This window comes from Pseudonaja textilis, chromosome Z (genome assembly GCF_049901715.1).
Source record: "Pseudonaja textilis isolate UNSWEBS1 chromosome Z, rPseTex1.2, whole genome shotgun sequence".
Taxonomy (NCBI): Eukaryota; Metazoa; Chordata; class Lepidosauria; order Squamata; family Elapidae; genus Pseudonaja; species Pseudonaja textilis.
In genome coordinates this window covers 83,315,062-83,341,005 of record NC_142008.1, presented here as the reverse complement: position 1 = coordinate 83,341,005, position 25,944 = coordinate 83,315,062, and the positions used below count along the sequence as shown (strand labels likewise).

General features: G+C 36.9%; 1 protein-coding gene across 1 annotated transcript; it reads left to right on the top strand.

Moving 5' to 3' along the window:
• The first annotated feature begins 1,868 nt into the window (after positions 1-1,868).
• Positions 1,869-10,757, top strand: FOXI3 (forkhead box I3). The gene is made up of 2 exons (XM_026717326.2): positions 1,869-2,790; positions 8,919-10,757. The coding sequence occupies exons 1-2, from the start codon at positions 2,112-2,114 to the stop codon at positions 9,476-9,478; spliced, it is 1,239 nt and encodes a 412-aa protein (XP_026573111.2). The 5' UTR covers positions 1,869-2,111; the 3' UTR covers positions 9,479-10,757.
• The last annotated feature ends 15,187 nt before the right edge of the window (positions 10,758-25,944 follow it).

Below are 25,944 nucleotides of genomic sequence, written 5' to 3'. Positions count from 1 at the left end.
GTAGATTATTTAAATAGAAATAATTTTTCGTGTAGCCATCCATATTTATACAGTAAAAAGACTTTCAGCTGTTCAAATGAAAGTCCTTTTAGGTCGGAGCAATAATACCTTCCTAATACAGCAATGAAATATGCATACTTAAGGTATGGTTTCTTTCTGAGTCTGTAAAAAAGTACGTTTCATTTCGATATTCATAAGATTTTCCAGGTGGCTTAGAAAAAAAACGTGTTTTGCCATTTTTATTTTTGCGAGCATTTCAGCACTCCCACATACAGAAAAAGGATGGGCATGAAAGAAAGGCAATTTCACAATCTAACTTTTCCCCAGTGACTGGTTCTCCAACAATCAGGAAAAACAGTGGCAGGGCTTAAATGGTTTTATTCTAAAGACTTTCAAGACTTTCCATTTTTAACCAGTGTAATGGTTTTTTTTTTAAACTGGATTGTATGTTTTACATCTATGCCAAAAATGATAGAAGTAGAAATTTCACTTTAGCCATAAAATGTGTTTCCAAATCAATGCATAAGCTGATTGTTATCACTTCTTGTAAATAAGTTCCACTACAATTTATTGACAAGTAATGAGGTATGAAAAGGCTTCTAATAATATACAGTAGCAATGCTAATCTGTACAGTAAAAGCAACAATATGAAACTGAAATGCTGAAACTAAGATATTTTTTATACAGTAAACACTTTAAGAGAGATTCCAGAATGACTATGTCCTTAATGGTTCTTAAACATTCAACAAGTAAGATTGCTTTCATTCTAAATTAATCTAACATAAACATTTTTGTTTGATTCAGCACAATACAATCAAGTTTTTTAAAAAATATTCAGCACATCTTTTGATTATAATTTATCACCCAGAGTAACTGAAGATAAGGAGAACCAATTGAACATAGATGCATATGTGTATTCTAATGATTCAGTCAAGGAAATATGATATAAATTATATTTTTGTATGTTTGGTCATTACAAGATTTCATTGTATTGTTTTCTGTTTAGTGAAAAGTGGAATATTTTATTACCTTAGAAGAAATGTTACTGTAGACATCAGAGTTGGTTCCTTTTGTATACATGTGTCCAGATATCAGCATTATATGTAATTTATTTCATGTTAGCGGCAAGACTTTGAAGGAGGTTCATTACTGAAGGCTGAATCTTGGCAATCAGGGACAACAAGTAAGTAGTATGTACAATGATGTAATAGTAGTTCTAGTTGTTAAAATAATTATTTTCAATCACAGCATGAACTTCAAACTGTAAAATCCCTCTCAAAAACTTGTAGTTGATTTTGAACTTTCTCATTTTTTTTTAAAAGGGGGGAAATAGCTCTTTTGAAACAAGATGAAGAATAACAGGGAGAGAAAGATGAGTTTGCTTTATCTTTTGCCAAAATAATTCTCGTTTCACATTATGTTCTGAGCCCATTCTTCTGAAAGATATACTTTTCAATCACTCCAGCACAAAACTGAATAGCTCACCAGTGCCTCTTGATTCACCCCTTCATCGGTTTAAGCAAGAAAGACCAGATTTTTTTCTCCTAAATAAATAATAAGTAAAAAGTGCTTTTTTTTCTCTCCTCCAGAAGTTTTGCAATTTATCAGCAGACAACTGTCGTTAATGGTGCAATCTTGCTATGTCTTGGAAGTCCTTTTTAACTCAATCAAGGCTCTGTCGATGAAACATACAGCCTAACATTTCAAAGGTGTCTCTGAGGTGGGATTCTCCCAATCCCCACTTCAGAAAGTAAACCCACAGAAAGAAAGGGCGGAGTTGTATCTTGCGTGCGCTTCTTTGGCCTTGGTCTCTTCAACTTCCAGGCAATGAGACAAAAAGGAGGGGCGGACGACGGCGCCTCGGGGGTATACTTCGGTCGGACGTTGCCAAATCTTGCAGTCGACCCCTGATCGGCTATTTGAAGAGCCACTCCTCTTCCCCCTCCTAGGCTGAGCCAGCCGAGAGCCAAGGCAGGGAAGCTGGGCAGTGCTGCTCAGCTTAAGAAGGGGGAAGAGGGCGGGAGAAGGCTCCCCGGGAAAGCAAAATTCTGGGCGGGGATTGGACACCTGAGCGCACCTTTCTATTCCTCAGATTCCTCGCCGAGTGGGCGATGAGCGCCAGCGATCCTCCCCCAGCAGCGCAGTCCGCTTCTCGTTCGTCCCCGACGGCTGCCGGTAGCCCTTTGGCTCCGTGGTCTCGCAGCGGCCGCGAGGAGACTGCCATGGCCGTCTACTGCAGCGAAGCCTTTAGCGTCTACCCGCAGACAGCCACCGCCACTGCGGGCCCCTCGGGGCAGAGGTCTTCCGCCGCGACCTACGCGCTTGGCGACTATGGGGCACCGCCGGGAGCTGCCGGGTACCTGTGGGGCGTCAGTAGCGCTGGGCCCTACGTGCAAAGTACCGGCGGCGGCGGCGGCACTACTGGGAGCTCGGGCGCGTCCTTTTTGCCCTACGGCTGCCCTCCAAGGGCCGTCGGGGGCCCGCAGATCTTGGCTTCACCAGGGCCTGCCTCTGGCTCAGGCTCAACAACCGAGCTAGGCTGGCTTAGCCTAGCTAGCCAAGAGGAACTGCTACGCCTGGTGCGACCGCCGTATTCTTACTCGGCACTCATCGCCATGGCCATCCAGAGCGCTCCGGAGCGCAAACTGACGCTCAGCCACATCTACCAGTACGTGGCCGAGAACTTCCCCTTCTACAAGCGCAGCAAGGCCGGCTGGCAGAACTCCATCCGCCACAATCTCAGCCTCAACGACTGCTTCCGCAAAGTTCCGCGGGACGAGGACGATCCTGGTGCGTGTCTCCTTTCTCTTGGGCCGGGGTAGAGTGCGTGCGTGCAGACGGCGGCATAGCCAGATTCCTGATCCCCGAAGGGGATGCGGAATTATTGCGCATTCTTCTTAGCCGCCGCGATGCCATCTGGGCTGGTCCTCCGCTCCCAGCAGTATCTGAGCCGCTGCAGCCGCTCCCAATGCTAGACAGACGAACTTGGATGCAGGTAGCGATAATTAAATATCGTTCAAGCTTATCAGCTTCCAGCTCAGGTTACGCTGCTATCTGTTTTTCACCAGCCCAGCCCCCTTAGGTCAAGCAGGTGTTTTTCCCACTTAAATTAGTTTAGGAACATCAAATCACTTTTCTTCCGAGGTAAGTTCTGCTATAAAATCAATTGAACTCAGTGGGTATCGTTTCCGAATAGATGTGCACAAGATTTTTAAAACAAGAAGCCAGCTGCTCAGGTGACCCATGCTAAATAATGGCGCAGCATCACTCTTAAAACATTCCTAAGTACCCTAGCATATTTTGTATGAGATTGCCAAATTGCAACATAGAGCCATTTAGTAAGACTTCCAACCTGCTGCAGTGATCCAGCGTTATTCTGGATTAGCAAAGGAGATCAAGATTTGTGTGTGGTATGTATTCAGCACTCCTATTATAATTGCCTTAGAGCTAAGTTCTAATTTGCCGAAATTGAGGTCACTTCAGTCTTGGAAGGGGACTTTTTTAAGTTCAAATGAACTGATTCCAGATATTTAAAATCACTCTCATTCTTTTGCATATTACTGAAAAAAATGAATTAATTCTCCCATTCACACACACTGGATATGTTTGGAAAGTCACTTTGCAAAATAACACTAGATGTGTAGACTTGGATATAAGAATGTAGAATCAAATGCAAACTTGGACATTTTCTTTCTAAGTACTGAAATGCCTGCTATGAACTGTCTTTGCATCTCGATCCGTATGGGAATGTAAGAGGTTACTTATACTTTTTGCCTGTTTTCAGTTTTAAATTTTTAGATTCACAGTGAATTTAATTTAAAAATTAATTGGCACATAGATATGCAGGAATTAATTGTTAATTGGGATTGATTAAAAAAAACAGTCTATACTATCTGTTAATATATAATGCAGTATTACCCACAACACAAGTTTTTAGGGAAGATTAGTGGGGTAAAGATTGTGTCCTAGATAATCAACATGCCACATTCATTCTGTGATTGTCCCTTTACTGTAAAATAAGAAGCTTGCCATTAGATATAAAGTAGGAAGCTTCTTAACATACAAACTATTTGTGCACAACAGCATCAAAGTGGATTCCTCCCCTAGGTTTTTCAATTGATGTTCCTTTAAAAAATCCCATAGCTTGTCCCAAAAGACAACTGGATTTCTTGTTTTTTTTTTATTTGAAAATGTTTTGCTTCTCATCCAAGAAGCTTCTTTAGTTCTGGTACATAGGTGCCTACCTTTGCCTGTTGATTTTTAAAAATGGCTATTCAGCTTTCCTTCACTGTATCCACAGAAGATGAATCTCAAAGAGCCACTTTGTTCTCACAACTATCTTATGTTGTATAATCACTCTCTCATCCTCAGCCCCAGGCTTCTACACACTAACCTGTTGCTTTTAAATTATTAGTGAGAATCAGTTTGGGCTAAATTAGATATGACACTATTCTTGTATTTAGATGGGAATTTGTAGAGTCAATTACAATGGAGAATAGGGAGAAAGTTTTCATCTTTTGTTCTTGTCCATATATTCCATTATTCTTATTTACAAAAAATACTTGTGCAATTGCTTTCTTATTTAGCCCTGAATCCTTGGATTTTTCTGAGGATCTTCTGAAGCTTATTGGAGCTTCTTCAGAAATTCAGCAGTGGTATGTAAGTTTCTTTGAAAGATGTTGCTTTCCATGACCAATATTCCCTTGTGATACATGTCTGGAAAGAGCTGCTATGTACATTCCACTTCATAGTCCCAAAGCCAAATTATATGTGATCAGAACAACTGCACTTCTGAGTGATTTCTGTATCAAATGTAGAAATTACCTGTGTGTGTGTGTGTGTGTGTGTGTGCGTGCGCGTGCATGTGTGTTGGAACAAAACTAGGAGAAATGTACCAGGCTGACAGGTAATTGGAAACTTAAAAAATGGGAAGAGAGTTAACTATCTGTGTGCTCCTTTTTATCAAAAATAAAACAGAAATATCCCTTTTGTTATGGGTCAGAGAGATAGTTAGTGTTCTTTGGCCCTCTGTTGTATTCTTTTAATTGTTTTGTTAATAGTAAGCTAATAAATCATCATAATCATATTATGAGTGTTTTAAAAAGAAATGACTATTTCAGTGGGAAAAGACTCATGCCATATACTAAGCCAAAATTCAACCTCTACATTCCATAGCTCACAAGAAGAGGGGAGCTAAAGAACTCAGAACTTCCATCCATTTATGATATCTCCAAAACCTAAGAGTGGAACCCCAATTTTAATATTGTCTTCTATGATTAAAAAAAAAAGTTTTTCCCGTTTCTGAAACGATGTATGTGTTTGTTATAACTCATCCAGATAGATTAATAAGCATTATACGTTGAAATATTATGCAGATAAATTCTATAACCCGTATGTTCTGGTGTGTGTGTTGTGTGTGTGTGTGAAAATGAGGCAGTTTTGTGAGAAAATAGACTTATTAAGTGTCTTGCATTTCCAGAGGGATTCAGTAATTGTTAAAATATTACATTTAGTTTTGAAAAACAAAGCATATTTGCCGTGTTTCTTTGAGGGATGTTATGTTTCTCTCCCTAAGTAGCAGATGCTTTAAAATTTATTGATAAATTTAGTTTCCGGCCACAAAGTGGACCTTTTGATTAGGTGGTAATTGGAAAGAGAAGTTAGAAACAAAGGAGAATTTGCTAATTCCACAGCATTACACTGAATTTATTTGAGTTCTTGCATAATCAAAGCTATTATCTGAATTAATACTAAATTTATTATTGGGATTTGTTTTCAAAATCAATGCAGACATATCTTGCTCCCAGCTTCATCTTAATATATAGATGTTTAGGGGTGTTGTCTATTGTAAGTGATATGACTCTTCTTTTTCTTTCTTTTTTTTTGCTTTTTGAATTTTGTATCCACAAGAAAAGGAAAGGAGTAAGAAACACATTAATGATACTGTTGTTTAATCTTCTCATAAAATGCCACACATAAAAACAAATAACTCATAATTAACAATCAGTTCAACAAAATCCAGTGGCTACTGATAGAAATAATGAAACCTTTTATATGTCAGGCTCAGATTACTTGGACCCTTCTGTAAATGTCAGGCCTTTGTTAAAACATGAGAGAAAGCTGAGCACAAGCATTTGTAATGCAAAGGGGTTTTGGCAATGTAGTTTTTCCTGTCAGACCACAAACTAAACAACAAAAACATATAAACTTCCACATGTGAGAATGTTAAAGATGCTGTTGTTTAATGTTGGCATTGAATTTTTGTCTTCTCCAAATAATTCTCTACAGGATCGGTAAACCTCAGGTTTAACCAGAAGAAAAGTGGGAAATGAGGGAAGAGTTAAGCAATTGATTACTTCTTCTTCAACACTTTGCATATTGAGGGCAAAGCTGCTGTTGTCATGGGGCAGGCAGATTTTTTAATTGCTTCGCAGACTACACTTCTCCCTCTTAGCTTAGATGGGTTGGAGGGTGAGAGGAAGATGTAATTGCACCACAGCAGAACTTTTTTCATGCCCCCCCCCCCATTCTTATGGGCATGCATGGCAGGAGGCAAGTCATATAAGGTTAGTTTTCTTGAAACCAGAAGCACGCCTTATTGGTTCCACCCCACCCACCCACCCCGACCCGGGGTATGAACGCCATGGATGTTTGAGAGCAACAAGACAGGTTTTGGTGTCATTTGTAACCCTCTAACCATGGCTTGCTTATTCTTGATCTTGCAAAACTTCAGGGGCAGCATTTGAGTACAGAAATTATATGCTGCAACCAGAGGTTACAATAGATGAATTCCAGGATCCCAAGGCAAATGCACTAATTAATTTGGTTTCCTTAATCTGCATTAAAGTAATCAATTAGGGAGAATGTCAAGTCTATTTATGCACAAAAGGTTTTATGTTTCAGGTGGGTTTAAAAGAGTTTCTCCATATGCAGCAAACTTTTGGCCAAAAAAAAGAAAACACCTCTGAAAGCAGTGTTGCATTCATGGTGTGCAATAAAAAATGACCATGAGGATATGTGGATGTGTACATATATACACATGTGAAGAATTGTTGAACAATATGAACACAGATATGATTAATTATTTTGGCTATAATTTGGATTAATTTATAGCTAAATATTGAGGTGTGCTTAGTTTGTGAAGCATTTTCTCCCCACCCCAGCCTTTTTATTGTACTATTATAAAATTTGATAATTGTATTATTTCAATATAGTGATCCTTATATAATGTAATTAAAGATTGGGATTTGAATATTTGTAGCCCATAGTATTGAAAACAGAAGGAAGGTAATTATAATTGATCAGTATTATAAGCATAAAATTATTTAGCCCTTTCCTCCAAAATTAAATATAGTATTGAGAAAACAACTGCTGTGACTCACATTATAGTACTCGTTATATGGTAAACGTTTCATTGTAATTATTTAATATAAAAGAAATCCCTGTCGAATTGGATATGATTCTAGGAGAAATATACATTTGATGGTGAACGGATAAAATATTCAGATCACGTTTAATGAATGGTGTGCCCTAACTGATAGGATTTCACATATCCTAAGTAACATCGTGTCCTGAAATTAAATGCTAGCCACCCTCTACCTGTTCTTCCTGAAACTCTCTTTTGTAACTAGGTACAGAATGTATAATATAGGAAATAAAACACACACACACACACAGATACCTTTACATCAGCCTCTATTCCATTCAATTTCCAGGTCAGACATATATCCCTGTTTATCCTAAGTTTAGCATTTGATACTCAGAGACACTCAACAAGGAGTGTAACCCACAATAAATAAATCTGTGGCTTAAATTAGTACATGTACATCATGATAATAATTGTACATTTTGATTATACATGGAAATTTCCCAAGGATTATTTCACATACAAGTTATGTGACACTTTTCTCTTATGAAACCTTTAGCAACCTATTCTTCACATTTCATGTTTTTCAACACATACAAGTTTATTCTTTCCTTAGTTTAGTTATGTTCCACCTGTTCTGGGCTAAAAATCCTAATAACCAGCCAGCTGCACTTCCCACCCTAACCTTTTTAGTTGCATAGTGGGCAACAGCACAGTGAAGATTCTTGCACAAAATAACTTGGATGGTAACTGATCGACTCCTGCAGGGATGTGTGCATGCCTTGGGAACTTCACTCATGTTCTAGGTTGAATTCCCTTGCATTCACCAAGAATACCCACAGCTCTGAACTTTACAATGCACAGTTATGCATTGCCACCAACTCATGAATCTTCCCATATAAAGAGGCCAGAAGTCCATATCTGGAGGTAATATAATGAAATCATTTGGGGTTGGCCATAGAGGCTGTGTAATGATTTCTATAGTCTTTAATCTCTTGGGAACCAGTATGCAGAGTAGCAAATGAACCAGCTATTGTTCATTAAAGAAAGCATCTTCTATACTTTGTCAATCTTTAGAGCAGCCACAGTGAAATTTGTTTTAAAAATAATTCCTTCTGCTTTTAACCGATATTTATATAGGAGAGGCTGTAGCTATATATATTGTAGGTATACAGTCTGGAGCCAATTGTAAAAGATATACATTTACTTTTTCACTTTTAAAAATTGCACCCAATGTAATGGGGTTTGAGTTGTAATGATCATTTTGTATATTTTCCCCACTTTCTATCTTGCTATACAAAGCATCTGTTTTTAAGGTTTAATATTATTTTAGAGATTCTGCTTAGTAAATAGACTGAATTGGTCTCTTTTTCTAGTTTTAGAGTTTGGGATTACTTTCCTTTTTTATATAGTTTCTCCCCTTTGGGGGGGGTCAGTATTTTGAACCAGTCATACAAAAGTGGCACTGATCTTTAAAGCTGGGGAGAATGGGATTCCACTTATGGGGTCTGGAATGGATTCTTCTTTTCAAACTTTTACTCTTATTCTTCAGGAAAGGGAAATTACTGGACCTTAGACCCAAACTGTGAGAAAATGTTCGACAATGGGAATTTCCGTCGCAAGCGCAAGAGACGTTCTGATCCCAATGCCTCTGGAGTGGCCCCTGGTGTTTCAACCTTGGGGACTCTGAAGACTCAGGAAGGGATCCCCATTGCTTTAGATCCTGGAAAGGCCTGTAGTGACAGTCCTTCCTCAGTTCTGGAGCCAACCGCCTCTCTGAGGGAAACCGCAAAGAGCAGCAACTCTCCACCAGTGGTTGCCCCACCGACCTCAAGCTGCCTCAGCACCTTTTTCAGCGGCATGAACTCCCTCAGCAGTGGGCCTCGTCTTCCTGAACTGCAGCATCGAAGCCACCCTGCTGGCCCAATTAGGGGCAGCAGTTTCAACCAGGATCCTCCTTTGACAGAGCAGTTGCAACGAGTCTCAGGTCCGGCTGGCACCTACTATAGCCATTTCCATCCTAGCAGTGGAGGCCAGTCAGGACAGTATAATCATTTGTACAACTTCACAGTCAACAGCCTCATTTATGCTCGGGAAGGCACTGAAGTATAAGGCTGATTGCCCTGACCTAGCAAGACAGTTCAGAGAGCCTCTTCATTTTTCTAATTTTAAAACAAAATCTGCACCAATCATCTGGAAGGCCTAGGAGCAGAAAAGGTTTTGGAAACCTGCTGTTTGAAAAACATGGTACAGTTTTCTGCTGTTTCTGCCCATTGCAAGCATGCAAAAGAATTTTGATAATGGAGGCTCTCTGGAAGGAATGATTTAGAAAGATTTCAGCGATTGAAACTAAATATATAAAAATAGTACATTGCTTGCTGGTCACATTTTCTTTAGTTTTTGAGCCATTGTTTATGGCACTGTGGTGTAAAAGAAACAGAAAGGGAGATTTTATGAAGTCCCTTTATCAGTGTAAAAAAAAAACCTGACTGTTTTTGACAATGATAACTAATATAAAGCTTGTAGTAAATGCTAAAGTATATCTGCCAGTTGTTTGACAATCTACTAAAGTGCTGTTCACTAGTCCTCGGCCAGCCATCAAGTTTAATGATAGCATATATTGAATCCCAGTGGCTTATAAACATTGTCTGAATTCATTTACCATTGATAAATCACAGGTCTTAGATTAAAAACTGAATTACTGACATAGTTTGGTAATTAATAACAAAATTACTGTGCACTTTTATACAAGAGAGCAGTGTGAACTACTTCTCTTACGGTGAAGTTATTATTACTACACATATTTTCATGGAAACAAGTTCCTTGAAAATTGGTGCACCCAGGACAGCTGTAAAGTCATTCAGTTCAGTTGGCTTGGGATTATATTATTTCAGTTGTGGGAAATCAAATATTTGAATCTCTGCCATATCAAAAACTTCCAGCATAGAGAAAACTTCTTAGTCCCAATAAATCTTTTGTGTTGGGATGATTTTTTTTTCGTGTGAGACAGACTATATTTTTTCAGTGTATGGCTTCTGAAAAATACCACATTCTGAACTGGTTGATTATATAACAACAGTTACATGAGTATAGAATGGGAACCTTCCTTTCCATACTGCACGTGACTGCCTAGTTGCTAGGATTAAGAACTAATTTTTGTGAAAACATGAGTTTGATAGGGCTTTCTGCCAAAGACATACACTTTTAACCTTCCATTTTCAGCAGAACAAACATCTTGAATATTTTTAAATACATGCTACTTTGTAATAGGCTACATTATATATGTATTCTTACATGTCTTTTTACATTTTGAAATAATACTTATTTAAGATATTTTTGGAAAGTTTGTATTTTTCTTTGATAGTATATTAATAAATTTTTCAAGTTGTTACATTTTTACACATTTCTTCAACTTTTCCATTGTGTGTTTTTCTATTTCTAAATAGGGTTTGGAAAAAAAATTCTTTGGATGGATGGATGGATGGATGGATGGATAGATAGATAGATAGATAGATAGATAGATAGATAGATAGATAGATAATGGACAGATTTACAATACAAATTTTTGTCATAAACATTTCATTAAAATGAAACCACAATTGCATTGCTGCCATTTTTTAATCAACTACTGCATTTTAGTGATCTGCCACAGATATAAGTCTCAAAATAACACTACCAGGGTTTTCCGTTTTGTAAAAATTTGTGTGTATGATTTTCTTCTTGAATTGATAAAAATCTGAAGTCTCCAATCTCTGCATCATATCCAAAATAGCTTACATTTATCTAAATTAGTATCAATTGGAATTTTAATAAAATGAATTCTGGACTGGAGCAACTTATCTTTTCAATATGAGAATTAAGAGTCAAATTACCTATTGGTTAATTAAGTTAAAGAAACATCTTGCCACTTTTATTTTGAAGATATTCTTCCTTGCTTGCTTTCTAAAAGAAATACCACATACCCTATTTACACAGAAAGATGCTATTTTCAGGAAAGTACAATAAGGTCATGGTTTTCTAAAACTTTATTTTGCCTCATCCCTGCTAAGGGCAAACATTGTGAATACAATCTATATGTTACTTCTACTGATAGTTGTTTTCGTTATCTCATCCTGATCTAAGGACAGATGTACTGGACACAGAATTACTCCCAAAAAAACTTTACCAAAGATTGCAGCCTTACTCTAGCCGACTATAGATCCTTTGGATGTATAGTAGCACCATGTAATTCTAATTGGGTGCTTATATGAGATGCCAAAGAAGCTCCAGTAATACATGTACAGAGTTGATTTTATTAGATCAGAGGTACAGAACCTTAAGCAGCCCTTCCAGGGCTTGTTTTCTCCAAGAACTCTTAAAAAAAAACCCTAGAGCTCCCACAATGGTGAGATGCACTTTGTGGAGCAGACTGCTAGGCCAAAAAGCAAAAAAGGACCCAAGGTTTTCCTTTGTCTAATGGAATGTTTGAGAACAAGAGGAAGTGATGCTAGAGGATTTCTACTCTAATGGATCAAGCAGTTAAAAGTTTGTCCCTTCAGACATTAAAGTTTCTGTTAATCTTACAATAAAGTAGAATTAGTTAATACAGTTGTGTCAGGTTTACCTGGGAAGGCTGACACTAGCACTAGTGAACTGAAGAGATACAGAGATTAGGACAACAGAAGGAACAGGAGCTGCCCAGGCCCAGAAAAGCTACTGCTTAAAATATATGCTATTGTTCTGTATCCATCTGAGCTAGAAGAGCTGTTGCTGGTAAGACATCCTAGTATTATAAGTGTCCCCAAATCTGAACTTTTTATTCAACTCTAAACCATCTGCAACCAGAAAACCGGATTGACAAAGACTGGCTCAGCCTATAACCATATTTAAATACAGTTGGAAAAGTTGTCCACATGAACCCAGTGTTGTTATGGTGCTTAAAAGCAAAATTGGAAGAATCTGAGCAACGTAATTTAATTTTCTCCCAGTATTCTGAACCAACCTCTTCAGCAGGCCAACCCCATGCACTTATAGATATGTTTGTGATATGTAAATATCTGGTGAAATCTAGCCTTTGTTCTAAATCAGGGGTGTCAAACTCGGGGCCTGCGGGCTGGATCTTGTCTTTGGGGTGCTTAGATCTGGCCAGCAGGACTGCCCTGGAAACAGCGAAGGACCAGTCTGTGGTGCCTCTGCCAGCAGAAATGGAGCTTGAGAGGGCTGCACGTAGCCCTCGTGGGTTCTGTTTTCGCTGGCAGAGGCACCACAGGCTGGTCCTTCGCTTTTTGCTGGCAGAGGACTAACAAAACAAACTAAAAGTAAAACAAATGGAAACATGTTTGCCTTTTTGCATTTGAGCATCCAAGAAGGGAGAGGAAAAGGGAAAGAGGAAAGACAAAAAGAAGAGAAGATGGGAAGAGAGCAAGGAAGGAAAAAGAAGGAAAGGGGAAGGAAGAAGAAAGCAGAATGAGAGGGAAGAAAAAGAGAAAAAGGAAAGAAGGGAGGAAGGAGATTATAATGAGAGGGGGAGAGGTTCTGAGGGATGTCCTGCCTTAGCACTTGGCCACCACAGGTGCACCCAACACAAGAGATGTCAACCTGGCTGTGGCCCCACCAAACCCCCTCCAAGATCAAACACAACCCTGATGCATCCCTCAATAAAATCGAGTTTGACACCCTAGTTCTAAATAAATTCACAAAGATAGCAAAACATGTTGCAAAAGAATAAACCATATGAAAATGGTGTAAAATAACCTCATCATGTAACCTTATAAATGCATTTCTGTTATTTCACTCTGTAGCAAAGAAAGCCATCTATTTACAGCAAATGTCTGTGATTATCTAATATACAATCATAGGACAAATGTTTTTGGTATGAAGGAGGATCCATCAGCTGTTATTGTAGTCAAGGTGGTCTTTGCCTAGCAACTGCAATTACAGTTGCTTCTGTTCAAATTTTTCTTTAAATATCTGCAAATTTTATGCTGCAAAATAGTGGAATCTGTTTGAACAGGAGTTCTATTCCTCACAGGCTGACCCAGTAAAGTCTAGGGCCAAACACTTTTATGCTTCAGTTAGCAACCATCAGTTTAAAAAAGAGAACAAAACCAAGCATGGGGAAAAATGATTTTTAGTAAGACTAGAAGTGCATGCGGAGGCCTGACCTCTCCCTTTCTGCCTGCAGTCTTGATGAAAATCCCCCTCTGCCCAAGTGACAATTAACCATAGGACACCCCTCCCTTGCAGTTTCCTAAGCTTAGTTGCCACACAGGAGGCATAGTTTGGCTAAGATTGTAAAGGGAAGGAAAGGATCAAATTTCCCCATGTGCTAGGTTCTCAAGTAAAGTTCACTCTGTACATTAATTACAAAAGGAAGGCACAGATACTATTCTACAAAATAAAAAAGAATGCTTGATTTGACCATATACAGTATATCATGAATTTAATGTTAAAAATTAAATATGATGTAATTTTTCCACATAAAAAACTGACTTGGATTGTTTATTACTGGTAACATTAATCAAGGCTTGGTGTTTTACTAGAAGATTCAAACAATAAGTTTGAATCATGTCTTTGTCAAGGTCTCAATTATATTAACTTAAATTAATTATATCATTTCCTTAAAAATATTCTGATAAAAATAACTCCCCAACTCATTTTTCCTCCTCCATTATGTTATCTATGTTGACCTTACATTGCCTTATATTAGCTTACCTTCCTTCAGCCTGTGGTCTCATTTTTAATATGAAAATGGAATTGTAGGCCTATTTTACAATATATATTTTTTGCAAATAATTTTTTTATTTTTATTTCTTTTAAAAACATCTTTAGGTGAACAGTGTGGTTCCAGGCTTTTAACATTTTAAATCAAACATGATCATAATCACAGATACAGCTTTCTTACCTAATTTCACATCATTATCTATTACCAATTTTCCTTTTTATATTCTCATACATTATTTTATATTGTTCTTTTTATTCTTAATCATTCTCTATTCATTAATCATATATTCTTGTATTTGTCATATTTGTACAGTTTATCAAATCACATCATTCCACTAATTTTCACAAGTTCATCTTAATTTATATCATCCATTGTTTTATCCCCTTTCAATATTATTTTTGCCACTGTTACATATATCCATATATTTCATGCACACCCTTCTCTCTAACTTCATCACATTTACATAAATTATATTTCCCATCTTATTTTCATTTAGCCAAATATATAAACAAATAACCATATAATCTTTTCAAATAGGTAACAAATTATATAATCCATTAAAAGTATTATCACCTACTATAACTATATATATAACTATAACTATATATAACTATAACTATATATATAACTATAACTATATATATAAAACTATAACTATATATATAACTATAACTATTACATGCATATATATGTGTGTGTGTGTGTGTGTGTGTGTGTGTGTGTGTGTATGTTTTCTACCGGGTTCCACATGATATTTACTTCTCTATGTTATATGTTAATTTCTTGTACCTTCCATATACACTTATATATCTTCATTAACAATTCTAACTTAAAGTCTTGTTTTCATACCTGTTCCATTAAATTATTAATCCTTATTCTTATTCTATTTGTTATTTTATATATCTTTAATCATATTTCTTTAACAAAGTAATTCCAAATTCCTCAAAATCTATATACATATGTTTTAACTACTAAAATACCTTTCATGTGGAATCCCATCATTCCCATTTTTAACCATCGTCTCTAACTCTCCTTGCTATATTAGTTCGTCTCTTCTTAGCTTGCTTTCCATTCTCTATCAATTTTTGGCCTTTTCTCTTAATCATTCCTCCTTTCACTATTCCTCCTTTCACTATTATTTTCTGTTGGTTTTTTTTCCCCAGTTATCAAATTTTGACCCCATCCTCTCCTGGTTTCCTTTCTATAATTCCCTTCCATTTTGTTTAGCTTTTAAAGTATTTCCCCCTTTATTTATTACATCCATTTTTAACCTCTTAAATTTGATTTCCTTTTTATTCGTTTTGTACCGTTTGTTGTTCCTTTTGCACTGTTTCAATGGTTTCTCTTTTTCCTGACTCCTCTCCTTTCTTCCTTCTTCTTCTATTTGCATCACCATTTCTGAGTTTTCTTCTTTGCTCTGTATTTCAGTACATGTCCAAGATTCTATGCCACATTTCATTCACTGTCCGAAGTTTCAACCTTGTTTCTTTATATATTTCACTCATCTTTATTTTGCTTATTATATCCAAATATGTGATTATTTTGTATTTTATTTAAACCAGCGTCTTTCTTTTATTTTCAAAGTCATTGTCCTCAAATGTTTCTTTCCTGGTTTTAGTCCATTTGTTCTTTTTCAAAAAGTTTCAAACCAAAAATAAACCATTAATTAACCATTGCTGTTTATTCTTAATGCTTCAACTTTCGGGGGTCTTATCATAATAAGGTTCCTTTTAGTCCCTTTAGCTTCACACATTAATTAAATCATTAAGTCTGAAGGGCTCTTCAAAAATTTCCTTTCATCAACAGGTGGTGCTCTTGATCCAGTTTTCACTTTCCATGCTCTTTTTCCCATATTTTTATGCTTTTATAAAGTTCGCTAATTTTTCAAATATTAGCTATTATTCTCTTTTCATAACAATCAATTCCAGCATTTTAAATAATGTCTTTTTCATGCCAAATCATGACCAATCACCAGTTCTAATTATTTGTTCTTTTTTTCCAAAAGTTTTTCTCCAATTTATATACATTTTGTTTAATTTTCTCTTTTTCCAAAAAATAGTTTCCTTGCGTTTCCCAGTTTTCTCTTATATTCCAATAGCAGCTAGCCCAGTTCTTTACAAGAATTCTTTACTGCTTATTTTATCAGGGTTACCTTAAAGTTCAATAGATTGTCACTCAGTCCACACACCATTCACTGCTACTCTGCTCCAGCACATTCTTAGTTTCCCAGACTGCCTCCTGTTTTCATGATAGTTATTTTGGACTACCACTACAGCTTGTCTTCGGAGGGGTTTTTCCTTGCCAGGGAAGGGAGATGCAGCTCTCCTCAACCTGCCAGGTGGTCCCCCTTTCTTCACTACCTCATAAGGTGATTCTGGTCCCGATTCGGACCCTCCAATGAGAGAGCATGGAGCAAAACCATGCACGATCACGGATTCTGCTTCAGCACGATGGAACGCAACCGGATCCTACTTTACAATAATATGGAAAAGCTTATTAGATAATGCAGATGATATGCATTGAATGTTCCATCAATGTTCCAAAACTAAGATACAAATATTAAGTCACTTGAGTATAACAATTCCTTCTCAGATTCTTCATGGGTTGTGTGGTTTTATAACCTGGTTCCTAAGACAAGAGTACTGCAACTGTCTAATCTTTAATGGCTATCTTGACATCTTCTCTATATAATATAGTTAATTAACCAATGCAGGGATAGCTAATAAATGTTTAAAGAGTCTCCATAATAAAATTACCAGGGTTACATATCAGAGTGATTTAAAATCTTCCCAAAGAATAAAATCTTCAAAACATGTTGGTATGATCAGCTCTAGAAAATGCCATACCTAAGATGGAACCTGCCTTTCTCTCCATGGCACATTGCCAAATTAGCAAATTGTAAGACCTTGAGGCTGCTATGTGCAGAATGTGCATTCCTTATTTCCTACTCTCCTATAAGACTCTATAGTCCAATATTATAAACGGAATAGGTTGAAATTTCCAAAAATCCAAATTCAGTATTTGCTAAAGGGTCAAAGTATCAAAATATGCCATAATTCAATCAAAATTAATCAAAATCTGCAACAGCCATTAAATGGTGTCTTTTTACTAAAAGAGGCAAACTAATACCATAATTATTCTAAGATAATCTACTCTAAATCTAAATTGTATTGTATAGAGGCTAGATGAGAGTTTATGTTGGGAAGAATGTTCTACAGATCAGTCAAATTTCTGAGATTTATGTTTGCTGCACCCAGACAGTAGCTAATTCTCTGACCTTTTCCTAATATCAAGGACAGAGTACAGGGCCTGATATTCAGTTGTTGACTAAATATCCAATACTTCCCTTCAGGTTTACTTTCATTAACATTGATGGATCATTTCCCATCAACCTGGAGCAATATTATAGAACAAAAATTAATGCTCTTGGAGTTAAAGCAGGGTTTATAGAATATCGGGGGTATGATCATGCCCCCCACCCCTTCTTCAAAGATTAAACAATATTAAATTTTAAATGCAAGTCAACAATTTGGCACAAGGAAGCAGGATTTTGGTGGCAAAAAGCCTCTGGGAAGCAGCCAATTATCTCTCCTCACATTTCCCAAGTTACAGAATTTTATTTTTTATTTTTTTGTGGGGGGGCTAAGCATAAAATTTTATTTTGCACTATCGAAGTGAAGGTATTCTAAGATCTCATATGTTTCTGCTCACTCCACCAGATCTAAAGCAATAATGGGATTGAAAATTTTTTACTACCAGTTCTGTGGACATGGCCTGGTGGTCGTGGCAGGGGAAGGACACTGTATAATCTCCAGTCAGAGGAGGTATTTGCCGGTTCTCTGAACTACTCAAAATTTCCACTACCAGTTCTCCAGAACTGGTCAGAACCTGCTGAATACCACCTCTGATCTAAAGGCAATATTTTTTTTCTATCAACAATCTTATTGGGTCCTGGAATTGTGGCTTCTTTGTGGTGGCACCTGCCATATGGAAGAGCACTCTGCCTGGATTCAAATGATCCCAATTCTATTAGTTTTTCAAAAAGCTTTGAAGACACAGCTGTTTTCTCAGGTGTTTGAGCCAGGTGATTAGAAGAATTTGCTGTTGTCAATGTGTTTCTGTGAGTGGGTCATATTTTGGGGGCAGGGGGAGGATTTGTGTCTTTTTAGTCCTTATATAATAACAGGAGTTGCTTGTTTGAGGTGGATGAAATATTAGACCTGGTTCATTTGCACCCTGGAAAAACAGATAGCTTGTATATGAGTATAACTTTTCTCAAATTTCAAATCATCTATAACCCAGATAATGACAAAATACTATGCAGTCACTAAAAATAACCACCACCAAGTAATACAAGTTCTCCCATAATTATAAATCGATTTATTCGTTGACTTTCTTGGGATCCAATTTTTGTTTTATTTGTCTTTAAGATTCCTAGCCTTTGGGCATAATAATGGACATTGCTGATGTTGTTGATGTTGATTCTGACCTCTTGCTTGAGATGGATCTCAAACAATGGCACTGAAAAATGGCAGTGGGGTCTATTTTCTAGTTGTGTTCAGGCCTGCCTTAGCAGTGGAGGTGAGATTCTGGACAGTAGTTCAGCAGGTCATTGGAGTTGAGTGATAGTTTCCTTTTCTGATGATTTTTTTAATGCTTGAGGCAATCATTCAATTTATTTGTGTATTTTTCCAATTGTCACAAACAACATTTTAAAAATCCGATAGTCAGTCTTCTTTCTCTTCAAAAGAAGTGTTGAAAATTTCTGTCTGCCACAGATTCCAAGATTGTGCTTGCTCCCTTTTCACCTTTCAAGAAGGTCAAAGCAATGACAGAGGGAGGTAGAAGAACAAAGGAACACAAACTGCCTTCTCCATCAGGAATGGCCATGGTTCTGTCTCTGATATTTCCAGCTCTGTTTAGGAGAATGAAAGAGGACTAATTTCTTACTAGAAACAAAGCTTCCCTAAGGAAAATTGGCTTTGAGGCAGGAACAGATTTCTATTGTTTAAAATATTATTTTAAAAAGACATTGATTCTTTGCACCACCAGGAAAAGGAGAGTGAGCTGGATTGGTGGTCCATAAAGCTCCATGTCTGCAGTAAGCAATACATATTGCCTATTACATTGCTTCCTTGTGTTTATTACTGATTGAGTTTTCCCAAGAGGCAAAGACACAATAGATTAGGCTTTTTAAACAGAACGATAGTTTTGTTTTGTAGGAAAAAAAATATGGAAGTAGTAAAAGTAAGCAAACATGAGAAATTCGGCATATGTGTAGGAAATAATTTGCATGTTAAAATGCAAATGTCACATTTCTGGTAGCATATAATTTAATCAAGGAACTATTATGGAATAGAGGGCTGGAGTCAGAGTTAGGACCTAAACTGCTGATATAAAATGCCATCCATTCATCTTTGAGCCACAAGAAAAAATCATTTCATTCTCCACTGTTCAGTTGTGTCCAACTCTTGGTGACTTTACAGGCAAGTGCCCCCCATGCTACGCTATCAAGTGCAGAATCTTTCAGTTGTTGGATGTTCAACATTGCATCAACTATGATGGTATCAATCCAGTAAGTTCTTTGCTTGTCCCCTCTTCTTGATCCACTAACCATTCCTAGCATCACTGACTTCTACAATGAATTTGCACATATGTAAATTAGATGTATTCTTGTGATTTTGACTTCTAATGATCACAAGAAGCATACCATCACTATTTTAGTTGTTCTATCCTACCTTGTTTTCTCATTAAAATAACAAAACTGACATAGTTAATAAATCTTGTATTCACTTTGAGGATGCCCTAGGATGTCCTAGGGTTGGAATAAGAGGGGAAGTATTATTTCAACACAAGTACTGTTAAGGATGACTTTTTTTGCTTGTCCCCTGAACTGAAGATAAAATGAAGGCAACATGAGAGCCAGTTTGGCGTAGTGATTAAGGCGCTTTCCTAGAAATCAAGAGGTTGTGAGTTCTAGTCCTAATTTAGACATCAACTCTGCAGGGTGATTCTATAGGAAAAGCAGGAGGAGGAAAAAAGTGTTATGTACTTTCAATGCTTAAGTTATCTATAAGTTAATGAAGTCTGGATGAAAATCAATTAAATAAATAAATAAACAAATAAATATTTTGGGGACTCAGCAGAAAGAAAAAAAATTACCAGTTTATATTTGTGCTATAGGTGTATACAAGTGGGAAATGTCTGTTGTTATTTGTAAAATAGAATCTTTGAAATCACTCAGACAAATTAACCATGACTGCCTAACTCCCATTGATTTCAATGTGTCTGCTCTAAACATGATTAAGCCTATGTCCAACATATGATAAGAGTATCTGTGAATGTGACAAAATGTAGTTTCCAACATCTCCAATGAGCAACCTCAGCTACTTTTTTCCTAAGCAAATTTCCTAACACATAAAACCCTGACAGGAACTTATAAAGAAACATTTTTCAGACAAAATATTTCAAGCAGAATTAAGGAGCAAAGCACTCCATGCAGATGGCACTGCTCCCAGTTCCCAGCTCAAATATTCTCTAAAGTAACCACGCTGAAATTTTTGGGAGGTGTGGAATGAACTGAAGAAAGGGATCATGGGTCTACCTGATCCTTTTTGTATTTCAGATATACATTGATGATCTAAAAACTAGATCTGAATGCACCATTGATATTTCCCCTAAACTGTAACTACCTTCAATTTCCTTTAGATCAGTGTTTTCCAAACTTGGCATTGAAAGAGATTGAAGAGTCTCTACAAGAATTGAAGTTCACACTTCTTAAAGCTGAAAAACACTGTTTTAAATTTTTGCAGATTTTCAAAAAGTTTCATATATACAGTATTATACTATACATTATATTATACTACACAGGTGTTCATTTGAAATTCTTTTCTACTTTTGATAATGCATCAATTATTTACGAACTGAATCTATAAATTCAAGTACAACCAAGAGAAAAATAGCTTTTTTTTTTTTTTTTTTGCAACAACTACCGGTACCTGCATTTCTTTCTTCCTTCCTAACTGACTAACTAAATTTATTATCAGAATATGCATATGCAAATAAAATATTGTAAACTTGTGCTTGGGGGGGGGTGTATTTATAAGTATTTATATTGTTTATAATTATATAATATAAAAATGTATTTATAAGTATAAGTATTTATAAGTATAATGAGAAAGAAACAAAAGAAGCCTGCTTCTTTCAAGCAAAACGCAAACCTGAATTTCCTTTTCTGGAATCCTCCAGGCTTGTATGTTTCATTTCAAGGATACTCCTTTGGTAGTAAGTTTTCAACTTCCTGATGAAGGAATCAGTTAAACTATTCTCTGCTATCAAACATGGAAGACCTAAATATCTCCCCTTTTAAGCCAATTCATCCCAGCCCATGTAGTCAATACTTACACTGAAAAAATTGGATCATTAAGTTAACTGAGCTTGTAGAAATGGCAAGGCTGACTAATTTGGTCAGAGAAAAAGCAATAAAAGACTTTAGCACCTTTCTTGCCACAGTTGTTAATGAATCGTTGCAGTTGATAAATTAGTAGCACAATTTTATATAAATTTGGCTTCCACATTGACTTTGCTGGAAACCTTATATGAACTTTTTGTTGAAGAATTAAAAAATTAATTGATGATTTTGTTATCAGGTAATTAAAAAAAGACAGAGTTTGGGAAAAAGTTTAAAATGATAATTACTTGATAGAAAGAAGAGTAGAAGGCGAGTTTTTTCTTATTTCTTCCCTTTTCATTTCTTGTATTCCTTGGTTTTGTATATTTTTTATTACATTAAAACATTTTGATTAAAATATATAGAAGACTGATTCATGGACTTCAGAATCAAATACCTCTTTCCATTTTTGGTGGTAAAATATACTTTTAAGTCATTGATAAAGCCATCTTATCTGGCTTGTGAGAAAAGCTGGCTCTGATGGGAGATAATGGTTCGTGTCCTCTTTTCTCTATCAGCAATCCATGTAGAATACGTACTACAAGTTCAGGTATTGAATGAACAGGAGAGTATGGCCAGATCTTCTTCAATTACTCTTCTGCATCCATTATAGGTAGTCCTTGACTTATGACCGTAACTGAACCCAAAGTTTCTGTTGTTAAGTGAGACATTTGTTAAGTGAGTTTTGCCTCATCTTGCCACAGTTGTTAAGTGAATCACTGCAGTTGATAAATTAGTAACACAATTGTCAAATACATCTGATTTCCACATTGACTTTGCTTATAAGAAGTTCGCAATAGGGGACACAATAACAATCATAAATACGAACCAGTTGCCAAGCATTTGAATTTTGATCACAATATTGGGGGAGGATGCTGCAAAGGTTTTAACTGTGAAAAATGATAAATCACATTTTTCAGTGCCACTGTAATTTTGAATGGTCACTAAACAAACTGTTGTAAGTTGAGGACTACCTGTACAATTCTGGTTACTAGAACTGCTTTGCAAAAATTGAGACAATGCTTAGAAGGCAGCAAAGAGTTAAAAGTTTGTATGTTTCTTTTCCTTCAAAATTATCATAGTGTCTTATAATACTTTTAAAGCTCCAGAAAATGCACCTCCCTACAATTCATATAGCTACATGATAGTGATTGAAATGTATTTTCCATGCATTCTACCACCACCATCAAATGGTTGGGAAGTATTGTCTTATGAGGAATTATCTAACTGCAAATGCTGAGTGATCTCATTTCCAGAGATAACTTGGTGTGCTTCATTGCATTCATTTACAGTGATAACCAGATGAAACCAATGTTTGTACAGGAGTCATTCATGTTTTGTAAGTAAGTTGGAAGAACTCAGGTGAGTACAATGCATTTCCATTTGTTTATGTTTTCTTTAAGGTGTCTTTGCAGCTTTCTCCCTTTCATTCTGCAAAGAACAATAACCCCATAGTAGCTTGACACTCTTCCCCGTTCCTATTCTTTTCAATACAACGTGCATAGGAGAACCTGCCAAAAATAAGATTGGCCTATCTCTTCTTATTATGTTGTGATATTGCATATGATAATTGGATGGTCTAGACTAGAATGAGAACAGAATTATTTTATTTCTAATATCTCTGCAGTAGAAGTCCTGTAACTTTCTGATTGTTGGAATCCAGTTCCCATGATCTGCAACCAGAATGAACAATTGTCAGGAAATGAAGTCTAACAACCAGCAAAAGTTTTTTACTACTGGTTCTTTGCACATGGCTTGGTGGGTGTGGTACGGCTTGGTGGGCGTGGCTTGATGGGCATGGCAGGGGAAGCATACTGTAAAATCTCCATTCTCCCCTACTTCAGTAACCTGCTTTACAGCTCTGTTCCCCTGTGCAGGGCAACAAAAGAAGACCCAAGCTGATCAGCTGGGATTCAAGAGGCAGAGAATAGATGGGGGTGGGGCTAGTCAGAAGCGTTATTCCGAACTAGTCAATATTTCCACTACTGGTTCTCTGAACTACTCAAAATTTCCGGTACCAGTTCTCCAGAACTGATCAGAACCTGCTGAATACCACCTCTGCTAACAATACCTTGTGGGCAATAGATTCCTCACCTTTTATGTATTCTTCACACAAATGTGCTCTCTCCTCCCTCAGTAATGAAACACAAAACTCGTGCATAGCCTTCCATCCATAAAAATTTCCTTTTGGCTCTGAGAGCAACTAATCTTCATCAAACCTATAGTTTTTTTCAATGCACAGTGGCAGAAATGATACATGTCATCTTCCTCTGTCCCTCAGTTAAATGATTCATTTATGCAACAGGCTGCCTTTTTGGATCCCAGCTAGGTCACTCTTAGGCTGAGGTAACATTAATTATTTTTCCGCTTGTCGGATCCCATGAAAAGAACGTGAAAATAGCCTGTTTATGAAAGAGAGTGGGCAAAGTATGTGCGCTGATTATGTCAAACATATTCAAAGCTTCCTCTGCAAAAGGGATTGTGATCAACAAAGCATGCCCCACACCTGCACTCATTTCCAGCATGTGAGCTAGTCACATATGAAGATAGTTACTAGAGGAAAAAAGAGATTATAGTAATCCTTTTGGAAAAGTAAGTTCTTCTACTCCAAAGAGATAACCCAGTTGGCTGCAATATTTTGTGACAGGAAATGAGGGAAACTGTTCATATAAGGGCTGTGTGAATTTCAAGACCTCTACATAAGTCAGGTTGAAGTTTTGCCTCAAGCCAGAGAATCACTTTGGTACCATGATGTAAAGTTCTTGGTCGGGTCATATCAGATACACTTAATGCTTTTTCTTTGATCAAGATTCACACATAAGCACCTGAAAGGTCTGCTGATTTCATCCATCTTGTAGTCTATCCCATACTAACTTTGAATCACTACACTAAAATAGACAACTTTAAAAAAAATGAATATTTAAGATAGCAAATAATATAGAAACAGAATGGTTGTGTGTCATGCATTATGGAAACAACACACTTCACTTCATCAAAATGAAGAGGCTATCAGCCTGAGTCAATGTGGTAAAAAAAGGCTTATCTTCACTTTTTTCTACAACACTGGGAAAAGATTTTCAGGCTGGATACCTTTTGGATTGTGTCATGCGCACTGGAGCCACCCAGCCAAGAAAGATTTTCAACATGCTTGGATGAGGCTCAATAGCAACAGCAGTATGATTTTTGGCTTATATACCATGTCATGATGCTTCACAAGCACTCTCTGGGCAGTTTACAATATTTATTTTTTTATTTATTGATTTGATTTGTTAATCGCTTACAAGATAATAGGTAAAAGTATAAACATGAGTAAGAGTACAGGAAATAGGTATGAATAAATGGGGACAATAGGACAGGGATGGTAAGCATGATGGTGCACTTATGCACGCCCCTTACAGACCTTTTAGGAGTGGAGTGATGTCAATAGTGGATACTTTGAGGTTAAAGGACTGGGGGTTAGAGGATGTAACAATAGAGTCAGGTAGTGCATTCCAGGCATTGACCACTCTGTTGCTGAAGTCGTACTTTCTGCAATCAAGTTTGGAGCAGTTTACAATGAGTTTGTATCTGTTGTGTGCTCTTGTATTATTGTGGTTGAAGCTGAAGTAGTCATTGACCAGTAAGACATTGCAGCAGATAATTTTGTGTGCTACACTTAAGTTCAATTGTAGGCAGCGTAATTCAAGTTGTCCAAGCCCAAAATCTCAAGCCTGGTGATATAGGATATTCTGTTGTAAGCAGAGGAGTGTAGTACTCTTCTACAGTGCAGATTCCAGACTGATGAGCTGTATTTGAATATTGATCTAGCAAAAGTTTTATATGCTCTAGTTAGCAATTCAATATTTCTGGAGGAGAAGCTTCGTAAGATTAGAATTACAACTCTTAATGTCTTTTTGGCAATGCTGTTACAATAAGCTCTGGCACCTAAGTCATTTGATATGAGTACTCCAAGATCCTTGACAGAGTGAGGATCGTCAATGAGGTCATATCCGCCTAGTTTGTATTTGGTGTACTGATTTTTTTTTTACCAATGTGTAGGATAGAGCATTAGTTGGTCGAGAATTGGAGTTGTCAATTGTTTGACCATTCAGACACATGTAAGCATTAGATGCATGTTGTCCCCAACAATCTGGGTTCTCATTTTATTGACCTTGGAAGGATGAAGAGTTGAGTCAACTTTGAGCCCTGCCAGGATTGAACTCCAGACTGTGGGCAGAATTTGCCTTCAATATTGCATTTTAACTATTGTTCCACCCGGGGTCTGATCTGTGGATTGTACACAGCATGTCCTACTCCTGTTTGACCTAGAAAACAAGGAGAAAATCAAACAGTTTGAAAATCAAACTATTCTATTACAGAACAATAACTATCTATCCCATTCAAAAAGAGAATGGCTTCGGGTGGGGGTGGAGCTGATGTTGTGAA

What these genes read in the sequence shown, in the direction of transcription:
- FOXI3 (XM_026717326.2), top strand. Translation starts at nt 2,112, where the DNA reads ATGAGCGCCAGCGATCCTCCCCCAGCAGCGCAGTCCGCTTCTCGTTCG. An exon ending in GCGGGACGAGGACGATCCTG is followed by an intron (nt 2,791 to 8,918) that starts GTGCGTGTCTCC and finishes CTTATTCTTCAG; the next exon opens with GAAAGGGAAATTACTGGACC.